The 20,181-nt window shown below is 40.1% G+C and overlaps 1 protein-coding gene across 1 annotated transcript; it reads right to left on the minus strand.

Moving 5' to 3' along the window:
- Nucleotides 1-1,107: 1,107 nt before the first annotated feature.
- On the minus strand, nucleotides 1,108-18,589 carry EPHX4 (epoxide hydrolase 4). Its single transcript, XM_074598232.1, has 7 exons — nucleotides 18,221-18,589; nucleotides 15,446-15,531; nucleotides 11,795-11,952; nucleotides 9,641-9,769; nucleotides 7,467-7,570; nucleotides 6,375-6,523; nucleotides 1,108-2,033 (listed from the first exon to the last, which is right to left on the minus strand). The coding sequence occupies exons 1-7, from the start codon at nucleotides 18,461-18,463 to the stop codon at nucleotides 1,799-1,801; spliced, it is 1,104 nt and encodes a 367-aa protein (XP_074454333.1). The 5' UTR covers nucleotides 18,464-18,589; the 3' UTR covers nucleotides 1,108-1,798.
- Nucleotides 18,590-20,181: the final 1,592 nt, after the last annotated feature.

Below are 20,181 nucleotides of genomic sequence, written 5' to 3' on the forward strand. Positions count from 1 at the left end.
AAGGGCGGGGCCGGCCCCACAGACCTCTGGCTGCCGCGGGGAGGGCGCCCCCTGCCGGCCGACGGGCGAGCCCCGGTGCCCCCCCCCCGGGCCCTCGTAAAGACCCGTCTCTCCCTGCCGCTCTCTTACCGAAAAGCGCCTGGCTTTCCGCTGTCGCCCGTTACATCTCCACCTGCTGCACTTCGCACGGGGAGCAGGAGCCGGAGCTCCGGTGGGCAGCTCCCTGTGGCCAGGCCAGGCGGATGATGCTCGGGAAAAACTGTACTCCCCAGCAATGGCTTTCTTGATCACTTCTCAACAATTTCAGTCGATAAATAAAAAGATACTTGAACGGTGGGTACCAGCCATGGATGATGGAAAAGGCGACATCAATACCATTAACACGATACTGAGGGGACTCTTCCTCAGATTCTGCGAACTCCAGGCAAGGAAGCAGAGTGCCAGCCACAAGCTAATTCCTGGCTGATGTCCCCCCTCCGTCATCCTTCTTGTGAGCATTACTTTGAGTGAGATGTTGGCAGGGGCTGCGCCAAGGACCCGTGTGAGAAACTGTGGTTCAAAAGAGAGGACACGCACAGCAGCGTGGGACTTGCTGGGACCCCCCAATAATGGTCAGCTGTCTTCTACTCTTGGTGTGGACAGTTGGTTCGGGTCTACCTAGCTCTGAAGCCGCCTCTGATGGGTCCTTGTTGATCCGTACCTGTTCCCAGGGCACCGCGCTTGCTCCGCAGGTGGAGAGGGAGCCTTTGGAAATTGTGTAGGCAGGTGACTCACTTCTTCTGGGGACTTGAGTTTTGTGCTGCTTTTTCTTTGTGGTTAGCACCCACTTTTCTTCTCCCCTGCCATCACATGCAAGTTAATTCTCCCCCGTTTCCATAATCACTGTCTCTCTCCTCCTATTAACACAAGAACTTGGCAGCAGTTCTTGGAGACAAGAACAGTAGTTACTAACATAGGAAGGATAATGCCAACAATGAGGCATTATTTCCAAGTAACTACAACAATCATAGCATGAGGAAGGCTGCACAGTGGACAGATGCTTCAGCTATTCAAACCCAATTCTTAGCTTCGGTCAGAAATCTCCCCGTAGAAGACAGATAAAGGGAGTGGTGTAAGTTGCATTTTATTAGACAGAGGTGGATTTGATACATGTTATATCTTAATTTTCCATTCTTCTTGTTCAGACATGTTGAGTGTACAGGTTTCCCATTTTTTAGTTAAGAAAGAAAAACACATTGCACAAAGCAGCTGCATTCAACAATACAAGATCATTATTCACTTGAAGACTAGAAATGTGCCCAGAAATTTTTCAATCATTCAGTATGCTAAAATATAGATAATAAAAAGAGTTAGTTACTGTATAATGGTAAAATACATTAAAAAAATTCAGGTGAATCTAGAATGAAAACTCATGACTTCTTTCAGTATGGCACCACTCTATTGTTTCATTATAAATTTGTAAAAGGCACCACACATTAAAACTGTAAAGCAAGGGAGAAAATAAAATCAAGCAACTTTTCCATGATTTTCTTTCTGTACAAATAGATATATATCTTAAGGCAGGTGTTTTTATGTGCAAAATACAAGTATACAGGTAAAACCAATGTTGGTATCATATATTCTCATACTGACGTCTTCTTTTAGCAGTAACATTGGTGTCCAAATGTACAGTACACTGAAAACACTTTTCTCTAACAGAGCTCAAAATAGAAGGCAGGCTGGAAATATGGCCCTGATAACAATTAGTTTTTAAATCTGAAGAGCTTTTATGTTGACCCCTTAAAACATGTACAAAGAGTCACTCTCTTTTTCTTGCCATCTCCTCCTTTAGAAAGGTCCATATCAACTTGTTCACTATGTCAGGTTGATCCTGCTGGAGCCAATGACTGGCTTCAGACAAAATAGTTAATCTGAAATGATTTTTAACATAAATCCGTGTCATTTCTGCCATCTCAACTTCCATAAACGCGTCTCTTTCTCCCCATAACAGCAGGGTTGGCATGATGACTTCATGGTGCTGCAGAGGTAGGCAGCTTTAAAAATAAAACACACTTAGTTAGGTCTTTTTTTACAAAAATCACCAAGAGAGATTTCAGTCAACGTAGCTTTTGAAATCAACACAGTGAATCTCATTGCAAGCTTTCTAGGTTCCAAGATATCTTCTGCAATACCAAGAAAACCATCCTGTGACTCAAAGTCCTTCAATTGTTTTTAAGGATGGTAAAATTGTTAGAAGATACTTTTTCTGTAACATGTCTGTAATCAGCAGCTGATTGCAACAGAGGTCTCATTTTTGGAACCTGTAGCCTCTGTAGAAGAGAATGTGGAACAACACGGCCAGAATTTTGTAGGTCAGTGGCTTTCCCTTGGCTGATGAATGCTATGGCAAATCTCTGAACCTGCACTATTTACTGCAAATAGGTTTTAATGAAATATGATGCTTTGAATGACATTTAGACTACAGTGTTCAAGGCATCTAGCTACCTGAGTAGCCAAACTGCTTTACCAAAAAATTGGTTGTCTATGAAACAGCAGGCTGCTGGTTTGGGACACTATGGAAGATAACAGCTAGAGTGTTTCAGACCTACACAAAATTAAATATCACAATTAAATAAAGAATGAAATGCTGAAGTCAGTTACATTCACTCATCTATGAAATTCATGCTAACATTCAAAGTGCATCAGAGTTCTCTTTTCAAAAAGCTACAGTATGTTTTTGAACTGTCTGGACTTACATACCTACCTACCATGTATGCAGGGAAAGAAAACTGTTCCTTAAAAATTTGCCTTTCATGGATTCATAATCTCTTTAAAACTGCAACATCACAACCCAGAGCTTTGGCAGACTAGAAAGCGTTTAAAGATAAATACATTATAAGACATTTTATTGATACTTTGAAGAAAAGCCCTTAGAAACTAAAATGTTAATAAAAATTATACCACCACAATGACCTACTTAAACTTTCAGGAAAAATTATTTTTTCTTAATAAAATTATTTTAAATGGAGTATTTTATAAATATTTCCTCACATTGAAGTCAGACATTAGGAAAGATACAGGTAGCTAGAAATGAAAAGACTATTTCAACATAAACCATATTAACCCACTAGAATTTATTCCAGCTCATCTATTTCAGAGATGCTGAAAAATTTATCCAATTTATGCTCGAATTGCTTAATCTTAGCCCCATATTGCCAGACTAGCTGTGACAATTCAAACCAGATTCCATCTGATCAGATACTAATCTTTATTATACTAATGCTCAAACATGATTATTTTAAACTAGTAATGTATAAAGAAGGTTTTCTGAACAAACTTTTATGACAAACTTAAGCACTAGGTTCAAACTTAGGAATTATTTAAGAGACTATGCTCTGTAAAATGGGAGAGACAAAGAAGATGGCATGCATTAGTTTAAGGTAAGACAAAGAAATGGAGACTTTGAAGACATTGCTCCTCTCCATTTATACATAGTGTCAAGAAATATTAATAAAAAGTCACTTTAAATAATAATTTAATTTCATTTTGATTGATGAATTAGGAAAATTCTTAAAATGCTTTTTGCAGGCGTGGATTTAAAATCTCATTTTTCAAGCAAACTGACCTAATCCACTGAACCATAGCTTATTCATAGTATCAGTTTTAAAAACTGATAAACTGATTATCTGATTCAGTGCATTTAGACTAATCTCTTTACATTTTAAATCCAGTATCGTGGATCTCTTCACTATTTGTATGCATATTTTTTCACTACTGTAGGGTTTACTATTATCCTTTTGTGACTAAGTGCCATACAAGATTTGTAGCCTCCCTTAGGAAAACTCTACTGGGCTTTTTACGCACGCTGCATAGATAAACAACCTGTCGTTTTTCATTGCCTATGAGCAACACTGTATTTCTTTTCAGTCTGGAATATGGCACAGATATCGTGCCTGAAGTTTCTAGAAATCTCCTTTAATAAGATTTAATAAGATTTAACATGCAGATTTCACATATAGAAAGGGAAGTCCCATTCGTGACATTTAAGTATTTGAAAAACACATTTAAACCTTCATAGAGCACTGTTAGTTGACCAGTAGTTTTTCTATAAACAAATACTGAAGTACTTCTTAACTGCTACAAAAGAAGTAATCCCATTTTCTAAAAAATGGCGTATCAGAAGAAATCCAAGCTTCAACTGCTTATCTGTCTCTCTTAACCAAGCATGATACAAAAAGCTTTAGGATTTTTATTCCAAAAGTGTTTGTATCTAAAGTATAGTGAAGGGAATGACTGCTGTGCTATTTATACAAGCACGTGTTGGTGATGGATGAAGCAGGTGATTTCAATCGTCTCTTTGGAAATAACTTCCCAGAAAAATTAAGCTCTGAAGAAAGAAACTCCAGGTGGATTGTAATGAGTTGGAAACCTTTAATACTTGGGTCGCCAGTGCCAGCCCACTGGGAGTTATGGTGAATACAAGTCATTAGCATTTAAGTGCTGCTCAATGGCTTATATGAGAGGAAGTGAAAATTTCAATCCAGTTTCAATATTTAATGATTCACATCCCATAAGGTGTGACCATCAGAATTGGTGTCAAGAACTGAATGAGCTGAAGACCAATCTTTTCCTTTCAGTCCAAAGCTTACTGCATTGTGGCTGACAGCACTTATAATAATATTCTCTGAATATAGTACAGGTATATTTTCATTAGAAAAATCAAGCAAATAATGCACGAAACACACACACACACAGAGGAATTAATAGCTGTGAAGATACTTTCTGATTAGTAACTGATACCAGACATTTTTGAGCCTGAAAAGGCCTGAAACTATAGTTTAAACATAGGCACCTCTTAATTTGTCGCATCTGAATCTGATAACAATTCAGCTATCACAGATATTTCACTGTTATTGTCAGAGAAGCATCTGGTTAATGTGCACACTCACTGATGTGAGGTGCAAACGTAATGAACAAGGCTCAGGGCGCTCATTCCTCTCCAGCTCCTCATTAGCCCTACCCTGGGGGCTCCCGCAGTGCAGTTGCAGGGCCAGGGAGCTGCTGCGCAGCCGCACAGCTCCCCATTGCCCTCGGACATCCCAGCTGATGGCATCACCACTCTCCGCTTAGCTTTAAATAAGCGTACTGTTACCAGCACAGACATCTTATTTATTCCCCATTGTTGTCTGTGCTTGGTGTTACCTTGTTTAGAAGAAAAGATACCAGCTCTCTACTTTCTCATTCCAGTTTTGTCTCTTAGCCTGTACAAGACAGCACCTAGCACTCAGATCCCTGTTTTCCTCACGGTATTTCCCTGCTGACTGCTCTCCTGACAGCGATGGCATGGAAAGCACAGAAAGAGCACTAAAGGTGGCATGAAATTTGGACCAGGGAAAATGAAAAGTTAATCCACTTCAAAAATTGACTGTCTGAGTTTAGGGAAGGAAAAGAGTTGTAATTTTTAAAGAACATTGGGAAGCTGGTCTTGTATTAGAGAAGCATGCAGAAGCTTTAGCACTGTTGAAGACTGGAGGCAGTAAAGGAAAAAACAGTTCAATCCCACTCTTTTTGGTATAGTCCTTCAAGTTAGGGCTACAAGTCCTAAGTAGAGTAAATGTAGAGTTACAGACCTTCTGGCTCTGTTATGTTTTTGCTAGATAAAAAGGGGGCATCAGTCTCTAAGGCCGAGCCAACTCCTTCCAGGAAAGTTAAAACTGTTAGAAAACTGGTGGAGAAAATAAGATAAATATTAAGCTTGCAAAAATATTTCATATTATGATACTATCTCTCAGTTTTAATTCTATGCATGCTCCCTGCTATGTGTGCTTACTGCTGCCAAAAGAAAACAAATCAGGGTTGGTTTTAGGCTTAGTTACAAAACAAACCTACCCCACCTTTTTTAAAAAAAAAACAGCTCAAACACAATAAAATTGAAGTCGGACATGGTCTTATAAAGTTACAAGTGAGGGTAACTTACTTGAATGCTGTATCATCTAGGAGTATTATCTAATAATAAGCTCTTTATAGAGCTCATTATTAGATCATATGAACTGTAATGAAAACAATTAATTGATGTTAATTTTGTAAGTATTATTTAGAGATGCATTTTTGTGATTGCCATGGGTTCTGTGAATGTGGAAGGGTCTTTGCTTTATTAGATTTTGAAACAAAGATTTTCCGTATCTGCACTCTGGTTGTGTCACTGCTTTGTGTGGATCTCTCATACAATTCACTTTGCATCACGCTGCTTGACACTGAATGCATTTATTACCTGTTGAGACTTAAGAAACAGATGTAAGTTTTTCCTTCTACTTTAGCAGCAGAAGGTGCAATAACATTTTTGTCCTCCAGGGGTCTCTAGAATATTTTACCTTGTTTCAGCATGTTCTACTCACCCGAAAATACTTCTGTAATGGTTAATGGGTCCAGTTAATGCTCCAGGTTGTGAAAAGACATAAAGATAAGCTTCAATATCCTCTGCTGTTAATCTGCAGCCTTTCCTTCCAATTCCAGTGGCCTGGCTAGTAAATAAACTTTTCAGAACCTTCAAAAGAATAAAAATCCGCCACATCAGATAGCAAGAAAAATGTGATTTCTCTCCTTCAAGAGGACACATCTTTCTAAAATCTATTTATACATTGTTTAGAGTATAATGAATGGTTCAAATTCTTTTTTAGAGAGTTATGTGTAAAGCACATGGTAAAATTATTTCTTGTGTAACTTCGGAATAATTAAGTACAGGCAAATAGCAGTATTAGCAAGTTACTCGGTTCTGCACCCTGACCTGCCACCCGTGAAAGCAAAGGCAAGTGCAGGCACACACTTTTCTTTGGGATGGACCCCAAGCAGCTGACAGAGTGGGAGGGAGAATGATCCAGGACCTCCCCAGCTTGCTGTGCCCCATCTGTGTGCAGCTCTGGGAGCTCGGCACTGGTCTGTATGCACGTAGGAGGATGCACGCCTGCAGCTGCTTTTTCTTCCCGTTTCATACGCTTCTACTTATTTTTTAAGGTTATACAAGGTGTTGGCCGTGTTGGTTCCTTAGGCAGAATTAATCACCTGTCTGAATTTGATGCCCAGGCTCCCAGGCTGCCTGCCCCGTAGAGGCTCTGAGGGATAGGAGGTTGTCCCACTGCAGACAGGAGCTTGAGATAAGTTAACAGGAGTTCCCTAGGCACCAAACGTGTCCCACCGGCACGGGCACAAGTAAGACCAGCAGATTGCCTAGGTGGAGTAATGCACTGTAGTGCTGGAGGTTAAAAGTATGTAGCTGAATGCTTCCCAGAAATGTAAAAGCAAGGGTTAATCTCAGAGACTCTATGTACTTATATCCTACTTTATAAAAATATATAAAGCTTAAGAAGAAAAATCAGGACGCTCTGTATTTTTTCCAGTAATTATAACTACATCAGAAGGGATCAACGTAGGTGGCAATTCTTCCATCACTCACAGTTAAATATATAAACAAGAGCACTCATTTTGCTCACCTTGAAATCATTTACTGTAAACATGAATTCAGGAAACCATGGCATTTGGAAAAAGAAGTAGTAACCAGATTTAATCAATTGTGATGGATGTCGTAGAATGTATTCTGAAACAAAAATGCCCATGAATTAAAAATGAAAACTAATGACTCAAACAAAATTACTGTTAATATTACTATTTTTTAAACTTAAAGGAATGTTTTAAAAATACTACATTAGAGCATGCTATGTGACAAAAGATGATTACTGTTTCAGGAGTAGCTATATGATGTGGCCATTAAAACATACTTTTATATGTGTTAACAGAAACAGTCAGCAAACCAGAAGCCTGCCAAGATTAGGTGAGGGGAACGACATTGGAGAGTTTAATCACATGGTAAGTTTTCATTTACAGATCTATCTGTGTAGCTAGTCCAAAGCATTTTTTTTCAGCTATGGAATAGGAGGCATAAATACAAGTCTAAGTATTTCTCTCATCAAAGATGTGATGCACAGAAACCTGTAGATGATAATCCACTTACATTCTAAAGACAGCATCAATCCTGTTCATGAAAGTACAGAATTTTTCTAACAGTTATCGTCTTGGCAATTTCAAGAACCGTAATCAAGATTACATCGTGTCACTTTTTAAAGACATTGGAGCATATATAACAAAAGAAAATTATATAGCCAAATTTACATTATGTCTTTTTTTTTTTTTTAATTTGTAATTTTGTGTCTCCAACGAGTTGCAAAAGCCAACGCTGACATTCAAGTATCTAACTTCCTCTAAGCAACCACAGAATTTATGCAGGTACTAGGAAGTCTAGAACCTATTCTTTACAGATGCAAATTCAGGAAGGCAAAATTACACTCCCAACATAGGAGATAATCTCTGAAATACTAATTCTGGCAGTAAATAAAAATGGGTTTTAAAAAACAGTAAACTGAAGCATCAACTGTCTTCTAAGCTTTCATATCTTGTACATTCTTAAACTGCATCACCCATTATATTTTTCCTTGATGGACCATCATCAACACGGCTCACTTTTCTGCACAATTTATAAACTGTGTATTTTCATTTCATCCACAGTAGAACAAAGTTGATCCAGGGGGACTTTATAAAGCTACAGAACGGATTTTGCACTTTAACAAATATGCAAACAAATACTAAGAAATACTATAATAAAATGTATTTGTCTTCTATACAGCCTGGTTCCTGCTCTCGGTGAAAATACTGCAAAAAGCACCTGCTTACTCAAGTGGTGGTGAACAGACCTTTCCTTGGGTAAGTGAGGCTTAACTACTTGGCAAAATGTTCTTTAATATCTTAGAAAGGTGCCCAAGAACACTGTGAGAATAACATGTGCAAATGGTTCTGATTCCACAGTGGTGTGAGGTCAGATTTGCATTCGACCAAAATGAAAATTAAAGCTTCGCTGAATATTCTTAACTATTTCTGGGGAAATGGGGTGACTTTTTAAATATAAATAGGGTAAGGTCAGCAATTGAAGAAATGAGAATTAGTGAGATACTACTTTCATTTTAATTACTGAATGTTGATCTAATCCCTATGAAATGTTTTGTAATTCTGGGTAGCCGACAAGCTCAAAGCCTGTCACACAACAAATTTTGCTACTGCACCTAAATCCTTGTTTCAGCTCACTACTAGTACATTCCTGAGCTTCTAGTAAATAGCCTGGAGAAGTCGTCTTTTTCCAATGAATATTTTACAAGATCATAAATTGTCGCTTGTCACCTGAATCAGGATTAAATTCTAATGTCTGATTCACATTTATATGAAGGCTGTTTTATGCAGATTTAATAATGCCGAAAGGCCTTAACCTAGGTGTAGTGCAACATGTACCCCTCTTCAGCAATTTTTATCCTGCCAAAGTGGTGTAAAACAGATTCATGTATATGAAAATTATATTTGTGGACCTTCAAGGATTAAGAAAAACATCAGTAAGTTTGGTTGCAAGCACTCCCACCTCCTACAATAAATTATTTCCCAAAGTCAAACACTCGATACCTTACTGCTTCATAAAATACAGTCCAGATTCTGAGAGGCACTGAGTAGTGGCAACTGAACATCTAAAGGGGCAAGTAGTTGCTTCTTCTTTAGCAACCTCAAAGCAAACACAATCTTAATGAAAATGCAGATACTCTAGATAAACAAAGACTAATATAAAACTCACCTGTAAACACAGATGGATGAGGGAAATTAACCACAATCAGCTTAGTCACCATTTCAGGGTAACATATAGCCACTAACCAAGCGATCATTCCTCCCCAGTCATGGCCAATCAACACACACTTGTTGTATCCTACCACATAAACACAGATTTGTGCTGTTATTTCAGTGGAATTTGTATCCATACAAATTATCACATACAATAAAACCATTACTGGGCAAAATAGGTGGTCCAGGACATTTATTAATGTAACTATTTAATATTGCACTGCTTCCATTACTAATGGTCAGAAAAAATAGTGCACTATTATAGTTAAAAAAATAACAAATAATTAAAATTATTTAATCGGATTTCAATTACACTTTAACTATCCTACCTCACTGTCAAACTAAAGTCAGTTGGTATCCAAATGGCTGCCCTATTCATATCTTGGCCAATGTAGGGTCAGATATACAATTAAACTTGCAGTCATTCTAATGCACGTACATTTGTCATGTTTAGGGAGTTTAGAGTTTGAAATTGCAGACAGAAAGATAGAGCCATCTCCTGAGCCCCTCCTGAACAAAACGAATCCTTATGAATTCCTCTAAATATGGGAGGTTACCTAAGCACTGGACATCATCATTATGCAAAAAGTGGGCGTTATACTTAATAGCCATATGTACACAGCATATATATACACACATAAATACACACATTTATATACTTAGTAGGCCTGTAGCTTTTCTCCATATGCTGTTTTGATGGCAATTTTTAAAGTTCTCGGCATTCATGTACTTATTCCTCCATCGATAAAAATAGTAATTTAACAGCAATAAAAGGGGGGACAAAAATAGTGACTGTCTTTTTGAAAGCCTAACCATTCCTCCTTTAACCACTGATGGAATACATACTATTGTGTCAGATACCATCACCCTCCTCATCGAGGATTGGAATGCTGAGCTACACTACAAATTAAACATATAAAAGCCAAACTGTTTAGAATACTGACATAAATTTGAACATAGTTGTCAAAGTACCTCATAATCCCTCTTGAATAGAAAACTTTTGGAGCACTTTCGATACGATCAAGTTCTTCAAAAGAATTTAACTTGGTATTAGAACAAACAAAGATTACAAAAGCCTCAGAAATACTTCTTCCAAAAAAATTTAAGTCCCTACGAAATCGAATTATGATGAGAACACTTATCAAGCATAACCATGGCACTACCATGGAGATTAACAGAACCAGCAAAAGCTGGAAACTGTAAACACAGTGTGGGGACTGCCTGCCCGATCTTTTGTCAATGTTCAAACATGACAAGCAAAGCAAATCCTAAATTCAAACCTTAGAAGTGGAATCACTGCTTTACTATTTCTTCATGTGAAATGCAGGAAGTTGTTTCACTATCCGTAAAGTATCCAGGGAATTAAAATGATCCAGAGAATGACAGTCTAATCCCTTGTCCTGCTATTGGGAGGGAAGGGAAATACCCTTTGCTAGGTGTTACAATTCATTGCCAGAACAGCTACGGTTCAAAAGGAACTGGAAGGGCAAATTTTGCAGACTCACTTCAGCTCGAGACCGTTACACCGGGTATTTGCCACCAGGAGCAATGTGTCTCTTGTTCTCCCTTCTGTTCTTCTCACTGTTGTATAAGACTGAGTGATTCAGCTCTTGAGAGATGACTACTGTGCAGGAGTAGTATTTTGGGATTTATTTTTTTAATACAGCACATGTCCTGTCATCATCTTCATAAAGCCCACAATATTTATTCTAACTTGTTTGTACAAGAAAAATGTCACATGATTTAAATTCTTTGCTCTGCAAGTGCTATTAGACTCTAATTCAGAGCATTATCCACGAAGTGCACTGGCTAGGAGTAAGTGAAGACCTTCTTAAGGAAAAAGACCACAGGTGTGTACTGCTGGATTTCACAGCATATAGGGAAGCTTTTTTTTTAACCTCATCTTCACATATTGTTTATACTGGCATACACATCATAATTAGAAAACAAACCTTTTTCACTTATAATAGTCCATAAAATATGAGTATCCTTAGATTTCTATCTATACATATCTGTAATGGGTATATATTAAAGAGAATGCAGTTTAAAAAAAACAAATCATCAATGCTAGATCTTTATGGGCTGAGTAGTTTGTCTTTTACTAACGCACCTAGAGATTCCAAAATATCCTTTATATCTGTTATCAGGCAATCTAACTTGTAATTTTCTTTGTGAGAAGGAGCATCTGTTTCTCCATAACCTCTCAAATCCAGGGCCACCACTCGATATTCACTTTTAAATTCCCGCAACTGATGGCGCCAAGAATACCTAACAAAGGGGAAAAAAAAGTTGGAGTTACAAGGTCAAGCAGTATGATACCAAAATGCACTCGATGCTTTTGCTCCCAAATAGCTGAGGGTAAATTAGCATGGCTTTGTTTGCAATGAGATTCTTTTTTTCTCTCTGTGGTATGTTGATGGTCCTTTGTGGCTACAGTAGTTTTGTGCTCCCCTCTTGAATTCCCCAGTAAGGAAGCGCGGCAGCCAGAAAGGGGGCATGGCCAGAGCCTGGATGTTTCAACAGTTCCTGGACTCCGGCATGATCCCTTTGCTGCAAAAGAAGCAGGAATAAACCAGAGCACACAGAGGACTATTCTGTTTTATCCTTGGAGCTGTAGTATCATCAAAAAAAGTAAGGTCTGAAAAGCGTTCTCTTCTCTCTGGCTTGCTTACACACACATTTTGATGGAGTAGGGAAAAATGCCTCAAGGCATGTTTTGGGTTGTTTTTTTTTCTTTTTAGAAAAGGAATGTCAGGTAATTAATACACTAAATAAACCAAAGAAAGAAATACAATGAATAACAAATGAAGTCAGTGAAGTTTATATGATTTATATTATGTACACTTTCACCTGTGTCTCTGTACTACCAGAATTACTCCAGAACGACCTCTCAATGCGTTGGTACTACACAAAGTATTTCATTGCTTGCTGTTTCTATGGAAAGGAGTGGTAACAGTACACACATTAAAAGACATACAAAATTAAGAACTTGGGCAAAGGCATGGGCTATTCCTCATTCTGTAACAGCATGTAGTGACTAGATGTGTGTTATGAAGCAAAAATAACAAGAAAATGGTGGGTCTCATCCTGCAAGATCTGCCTGCCCTTCAACTGTTATTGAAACCAAATAAATTTCAGAATAGCCAGTACCAAGACAGACATGACCTTATCTTAGACTGTAATAGAAAGATATATGGAACACATGATCCTTCTAGGCATATATAATAATGGCTGCACCCCTATGTGACAGGATCTAGCATTTACTTCTGCTCTTGTTTCAACAATCTCAGATAAATGATTTATAACATACGGATCACCAGCAAACTCAAGAGCGATGCACAGAATTCTACCTTAATTCAGTGTCTATATCAGGCCATTGGCTCTTCCTCTTTAGCTTTGCCCATTAGGGATTTTGAACTTAATTACTTAATATTACAGCAACGCTCATTAATTATAGAAATTTGTATTAATATAAACAGAACAGAAAAAAAGACAGAAAAAACCAGAAAGTCAGAACTTTTTCATTTCAGTGCCATATAATGCAAACACAAGATTTAGCTGAGATCTCCAGGAATGAAATTTTTAAAGGCGTTATACAATGACTTGGAAGCTGAATTTGCCATGGTAACTGTTGTAGCTATCCTATATACTTCAGTAAGAAGGAACGACGAGGCCCATAAATAAATAAATAAACTATTTTTGTTTTCAGAAAATGTCCACTTGCTGTCCTCATCTTTTGTTTTCACAACAGCCCATCGATCACCAAGTGTCTAACTTACCAAAAGGATAGGTTTTATACGAAAAGAAATCATTTTACTACATATGAAATGTAACTGCTTTGCAAGCAGAATTTGGAAATGTTGGTGAATGCTTTCATTTTCATAAGGTTGAATAATGGAAGCTATTTTGTCACTTTCTGATCATGTCATTTCTGAAAGGCAGCTTGTACAAAATTTCACAGCTTGCTCACAAGTCTTATAGGTACCCAGCTGTCAACACACGCTCAATTTAAAATATTTTATTATTGTCTTTCCACAACATTGATAGTAATTTTCAAGTTCTTATGCATCTAAAGCACTTAATGGCTGTGGTGCATTATATTCTTAAATGATCTTTGATCTTCAGACCGTCTCAATCACTCACTAAGGTCATTACTGTCTGGTTATAGTTGTCCTACTTATAACCTTGAGACATTTGAAGGCAGAGGACTTGTTACAGTTAAGAAACTGTGAGTCATATCCCTTTTTTTGGTTTGTGTTTTTTTTTTTTTTTTTGCTAGCCAAACGATACAAATTTGATGCTGCTTTAAATAGTTCTTACATTGTGATTATTTTATCTCGTGCTCTCAGAAAAATCTCTACTCTTGCATTAAAAAATCTCCACTGATTGAATTAACAAACCAACATCAGTATCAGTAGCATACTATTTTATAGACAATTGGCACGCAGTCTTCTTTTCAAAACCAGTTATATAAACTACGCTACTGATGGTCCCAGTGACCTATGTAACAGTTTCTCATTCATTCCTTTTGAATGGTCAGATAATACAATATATTAACTGTCACTCACCATTCTAAACTGTAAGAATAGCTTTCTGCTTTTTGAAAATAATGTACCAGATCTCAGTAGAATATGTATATGAAATGCTAAATTTTCCATTACTATTCCCACTGTGGGGGAAATGAGCTGTAGTCTCAGCTGTCTTATTGTGTTAGAATACGCGTTATGCAAGGTATGCATAATGTTTGCGTAGAATATGCATCCCCTCATCTGTCTGTCTTTTTAATTAAAGTTTACAGTTTTAATCCTTTTAGATAGCAATTTATTTTTAGAACAATCTACTTCATTGAAAATTTATCTTAAAATAAATATGACTTTCTACCACCATCCTCAAGGCTGTTAGTATCTACAGGAAATTGCTAAGGGAAGAGAACTGACCTCTGTTTTACCTGGGTCAATTTATCATGGTATGACCTGAGTCCAGCTTGAAAGATCACAGTTCCAACAGCGGAGCCCTAGCTCCATATCTGAGTTTGGAAAGGAAAAGGATCGTTTAACTTGCTGAATTACTGGCATTGCCACTTCCACTATTCCCTTACTGTTTTTTCTATAAGCCATGCTTCACTAGTTAAACCTGGCAATGACAGCCCAAGCAATGTGCTTAAATCATTAGACACATGACTGCTTTTCACTGTTATAAACAAACATTTAGGATTCAGTTTGATTCATCATTCATCTTATGACGAACTAATAATAGAACCTTTTTCCCTGAGTAGCATTCTGAAATTAGGCTGCCTATAAAACTCATAGTTCTTCTTCCGCTCCCCCAGTTAAGAATTAATGTATAGTATTTTTAATAAATGCAGCAATCTGTATTGCACTTAACATATAGCAGATCCTCATTTTAACACCCTCTGCTATAATTCAAAAGTTTAGCCATATTAGTACAACCATTATCCAAACAGGAAATTACTTGAATAAGTTCCTCCCCAAAGTTTGAAAAAAAAGTGTACATACTTGGGGAAAAATTGATTGACAATGCAAAGTAGATGGTTGGTTTCTGTCAGCCTGCAGGAATTTTTTGTGGATGCTGCAGTTAAAAAATGTTTCAATAGTTTGTTCCCTACTAAAATTTCATGCCACTAGTTAGTACTCATAGATACATAAAATGGATCACGCTGGGGGTACTTAAGCCGAGAGGATCACTCTCAGGTATCTAAAGCAGCCTCTTTTATACAAGAAAGGTGCGTAGGTAGTTTTACCAGAATTCTGGAAAGCCATGAAGCAGCAGCATGAGTGGTTTACCCCTTTCTCCGGCAGCCACATAGTGGAATCTTAAGCCTGAATCCTAAAACGAGAGAAAAAGAAGTGTGTTTTTATTGATGCATATTTTTATTAGAACTGCTATACTGGGGTTTGAGAATGAATATGGTTTCAGACAATATACTAAGAAACAATGTATTGCCCCTGAAAAAAAATAATCAAATTGTCAGGTTTTGAAGCTGAAGTCTTCTGTGATTCTAAGATTGGGTGTCTGCTACACCCTGGCAATGCTGAGTATCCCACGCCAGCTGCCACAGCTTCTTCCAGGGAGGACCAACTTCACACATGTCAGGCTATGTTGACTATGTGCCAGTGAGCCATGAGCACGCAAACCTTTCTAAAAGCGCACGCCCAGCAGGGTGACTAGGAAATGCACATTGCTCTGGAAGCCAGCACCTTGCTTTCACACAGACACCACTCACATGCTTTACAGAAAGTCCTTAAGGCACAGTATACTTGAAACACATTTGCAATCTTTCATTTTTATGATTATGCAACTACTTAAAACCATCACGTTGCATTTTGGCACAATTAAGGACCGTGTGGATTCTTAAGACCCAAACGCAATCGAAATTAAGTAACTAGAAAGCAAGTGGGTTTTCCTTGTTTTTATTGCTTAAGGTTTCCAGACTCGCCTCAGAAAAGAAAGCCTTAATGTTATAATCTTCTTTCTGCCCTATCTATAGTCACTATTTCTGATGCACCCTTTAAGAAAACGGGTCTTATGAGAATTACCAGGGGGCAAGTTACTTAGTGTTAGCAGTGCAGCGGCTGCCAACACTGAAATACCATTGAAATGAATGGATGTGCACAAACTTACACTAATTCAAGGTCAAATCCAGCAGAATTTAAATAAACTGAAATTATGACCTGGAGTGTTTACTGAATTCTGGCACAGAAGTGGATACAGAAGTTGGGAAAGAGTCAGATCACAAAATACAATGTGCTGTTTAGAAGTCACATAAAGGAAACTGCAGGAAGAAAGGCTGTAGAGCTCCTGAACAAATATCAGAGCCTGCACCGTCTCTCCTATTTTAAAGAGGGAAGAAAAGCCCCATGCCTTTGCTGTACATCAAGAGCTTGTATCAGGCCAAGGATCACAAATGCGTAAGAAAAGTTTTGTTTGCCAGAGATGCTTCAAATTCTCTGAGCTACCTTGGCACTGCTAAATCACTAACCAGCTACAAAACCATTAACTTGTGTCTTGATTCTTGAAAGGGCTCTGAAAAGGGAACACCTGGGGTTTTTATATTCACTATGGACATAACAGACTTTTTGCTCAGTTCTGCCCAAAATTTCTCCTCTGCCAATGAAGTTAAAGTCCCTAGAGGTAAAAGTACCTATGCATTTCCAAGTACTTAATGATCTCTTCCTAGTAACTCTTAGGGCCATTGCATCATCTTCACCGTTCTCCATATCACTCTGCCTTTGATCCTTTTATATTTAAAAAAGCAGCAGTTTCTCAGTTTCCTTCCACAGTTTCTCTTCTCAATTTAGTGAATAGTAGGTAAGCCCTCCTCCGTCCCGCTTCTTTCAGTTAGTGTACTCTAGGGAGTTACCTTCAATGTTTTTATTTTAATTTATTTATTGCTTTTAAGGACGTCCCCTTTACTCATACAAATTCAATCGCCACTTGTACAGCAGCAGTTTAAATTTCACATGCCTCAAACTAAGCCCATCCTCTACCTTTTCGGTTGCTCCTTTCTGTCCCCTTTTTTCTGCCCCCTGAAACAGACAGAGGATGTTGCCATCTTTTCTGAAACACGCTTTTTTCTTCGTTTTCTTGAAATCTGCACAGATCTGTAGCATACACGTGCTTGGAAAGTAATGCATTTGCCTGCTGTTACCCAATGGCAAGAGGGTTTCGTATTTCCTAAAATGAGTGACAGCCTGTTGTATTGACAGCAATTCTATTTCCCCGCAAATGCTCTTTTATTGCTGTCACACCCCTTACTTCCCCAGCAACCCATTCATTTACTGCTCAGTGCTATAGGGAAAAAGAATGTGGCATATGAGTAAAAAAGCATGCACATGCCTCCTAATGATAGGAAAACAACCCCAAGCAAATCATGTGAAACTGGGAGGCTCAATAATTTGTATTAGTACCGCTTAGCACAAAATCATCTGCACAGATCCCTCAGAACTGAGGTCTTTGCGTTCATTTTATTAAAAGTAACACCTGTCCAAATTTGCAGCGCGTTCTTTGCTCACCTGTAACTATAAAAGAAACCAAGCCAGTACAGCTTCATTTAGAGCTTTTGGTGGAGGAGCAAAGCACTGGCACAGACCTGAGACAAGCACAAAAACTGGCTGGTGGCTTGAACGGTACAAACCTTAGGGGCAGGACTCGACTCTACCTTTTCCCTGAGACCCTGATGCACCAAAGGAGCCCCCAGGCGCAACCGGGCAAACCGTAAACAGCGGGGAGGGCACGGCCGAGGAGGACGAGGAGGGTGGGGGAGCGGCGGGGCACCTACCCGCAGGCGGGCTAGCAGAGACCCGGGGCCGCCGGGCCCCTCTCCCGCCCACCGAGCTCCGCACTCCCCCACGGCAGCCGGGCCTGCGGTCGCTCCCGGCGGACCGGCCACGGCGCTCCGCTTCCCGGGGGCAGGCGCCGACACGGGAGGATGCAGAGGAGGGCATGCAGGGAGGGCGGGCGGGCTCCGGGGCGCCATGCAGCGGAGGGACGGGCTCCCCTCCGCCCTCCCCCTCACCTTGATCCGGACGTAGCAGTGGGTGCCCAGGGAGGGGTCGTTGAGGCAGGCGGGGGGGTTCTCCCGCACCACCCAGCGGAAGGTCTCGCCCGGGCGCCGGCCGATGCTCCAGAGTAGCCGCAGCCCGGCGATGCAGGCGCACACCCCGCAGTAGCTGTACACCAGCGCCCAGAACAGCAGCGCCCGGGCGGCCACCATCACCCGGCGGGCGGGCGGCGGGCACGCAGCGCCGGGTCTCGCCATCGGGCCCCGCCGCCGCCACCACCGTCCCCGCCGGCCGGGAGGGGCTGGGAAGCGCCGCCGCCGCCAGGAGCCGCCCGAGCGGAGGCACCGGGAGCGGCGGCGGCAGCAGCGGCGGCGGCGCGCCCGCCCCGCGGCCCCCCGCGGCCCTCGCCCCGCCGGGCTCAGCGCCGCGCCGCCCGCCCCGCCCGGCTGCCGCCGCCCCGGTCCCGCCGGGCCACAGCGGCTCGCCCGCGGAGGGCTCTTCCCACCCCCCCAGAATATTTCGTGGTGAAGCCGTTCCCGCAGCGAAGGAGCGGGGCTGCGCGCTGTGGCAGAACTGCCAAATAACGCCAAAATTCACCCGAAATGTCATTGCGAGAAGCGCGGCTGGGGCACGGGGGACAGTCCCACCTCTGGCACCTGGCAGGGCTCCCTGCAGGCCATCGCTTCGCCCGCTCTGATCACGCACTCGCCTTATTTACATGTGAAAGGAAGGGCAGAGGTATGTGGCTGCGTGGTTGCCATTTAGCATTCCTGAAGACTCTTCATTCTTTCACTGCTGCTTCGCTGTTACCCGTTTGAAGGCGATTTTGTAGATGTATTACACTTCTGGTTATTACATGGTATTACTGTGAATATTTCTTAAAAAGACAGAGGTTTTGAGCTCCAGCACCAAAATTTATGATTTTTAAAACTTACTTTAGTAGAGAAATTTGCTAGTGGAGGAAGTTGGATCATCATTACTAACTCTACTAACTCATTACTTTAGTATTGAGGTCTCAGCCGCCTAAGGCCAGCATTAGAAGCTGAACAATCCTATGCCTGTCCCTTAGCCGTAAGTTGCTACATGCACAAGGCAAGGAGGCACAGTCACATAATACAAGGTTAATACAAGACAGGTGCTGACCTTGTATTAAGCAGGACAAAGGATACTTTAGAATCAGAATGGTTCATGTAACCCAAAACTGTAAGAAAAAGCATAACTCCATTAAGCAGTTGATTGTACACATTATAAACATGCAGGTTATGAAAAATTACAGTTTATTAGTTCTGGGAGTTAACAAAAATGGGCATAGGAGTTGCTGATGACAAGAAAAGTAGAATCGAGCTTTGCCACGTCAAAGCCTGACAAGTCCTGATCCAACTTACTGCGCAGCCTGCTCGCCTTTACTCCTTGATCTAAACCCCTTGCTTCTCAGAGTAGAGGGTACAGGCAGGTTTGAGACTTGCAGAGGCTACATGAAAGTCACAGCTAATAATGTAGGCCTGTATGCAACTGCCTGCATTTTTGGGGTGAGGATTTTGCCAGATTTTACTTGAATTTGATGAAGACCAACATTTCTTTTTAGTCCAGGTGGGTTTGGAGGATTAGAATTTAACTTGCAAGAAATTTTTTTTCCTCTGTCCAGCAGTGCAAGTAGAAGCTGGTACAAAGACACCATGCATCTGTTAAGTCTAAGATACGTAATTTAATGAGCTATTAAAAAAAATAATTGGAGATTCATATCTACAGATGGAATATATATAATTTTTCACTCTGCATAGAACACGGCTTGTAGACAATTTTTGTCTGCAACATGCCAAATGCTTTCTCCTACTTGTTCTAAATTCAGACTTACAAATATAGACACTGATGTTGAATCCTAGCCCTGTTGAAGGCAGTGACAGAATTAATGCTGGTTTCAACCAGTTCGAAGTTTTTCTTTTCTTAAAAAAATCAAAGAAAAATCTTAAGCAGC

The sequence above is a fragment of the Larus michahellis genome, chromosome 8 (genome assembly GCF_964199755.1).
Source record: "Larus michahellis chromosome 8, bLarMic1.1, whole genome shotgun sequence".
NCBI lineage: Eukaryota > Metazoa > Chordata > Aves > Charadriiformes > Laridae > Larus > Larus michahellis.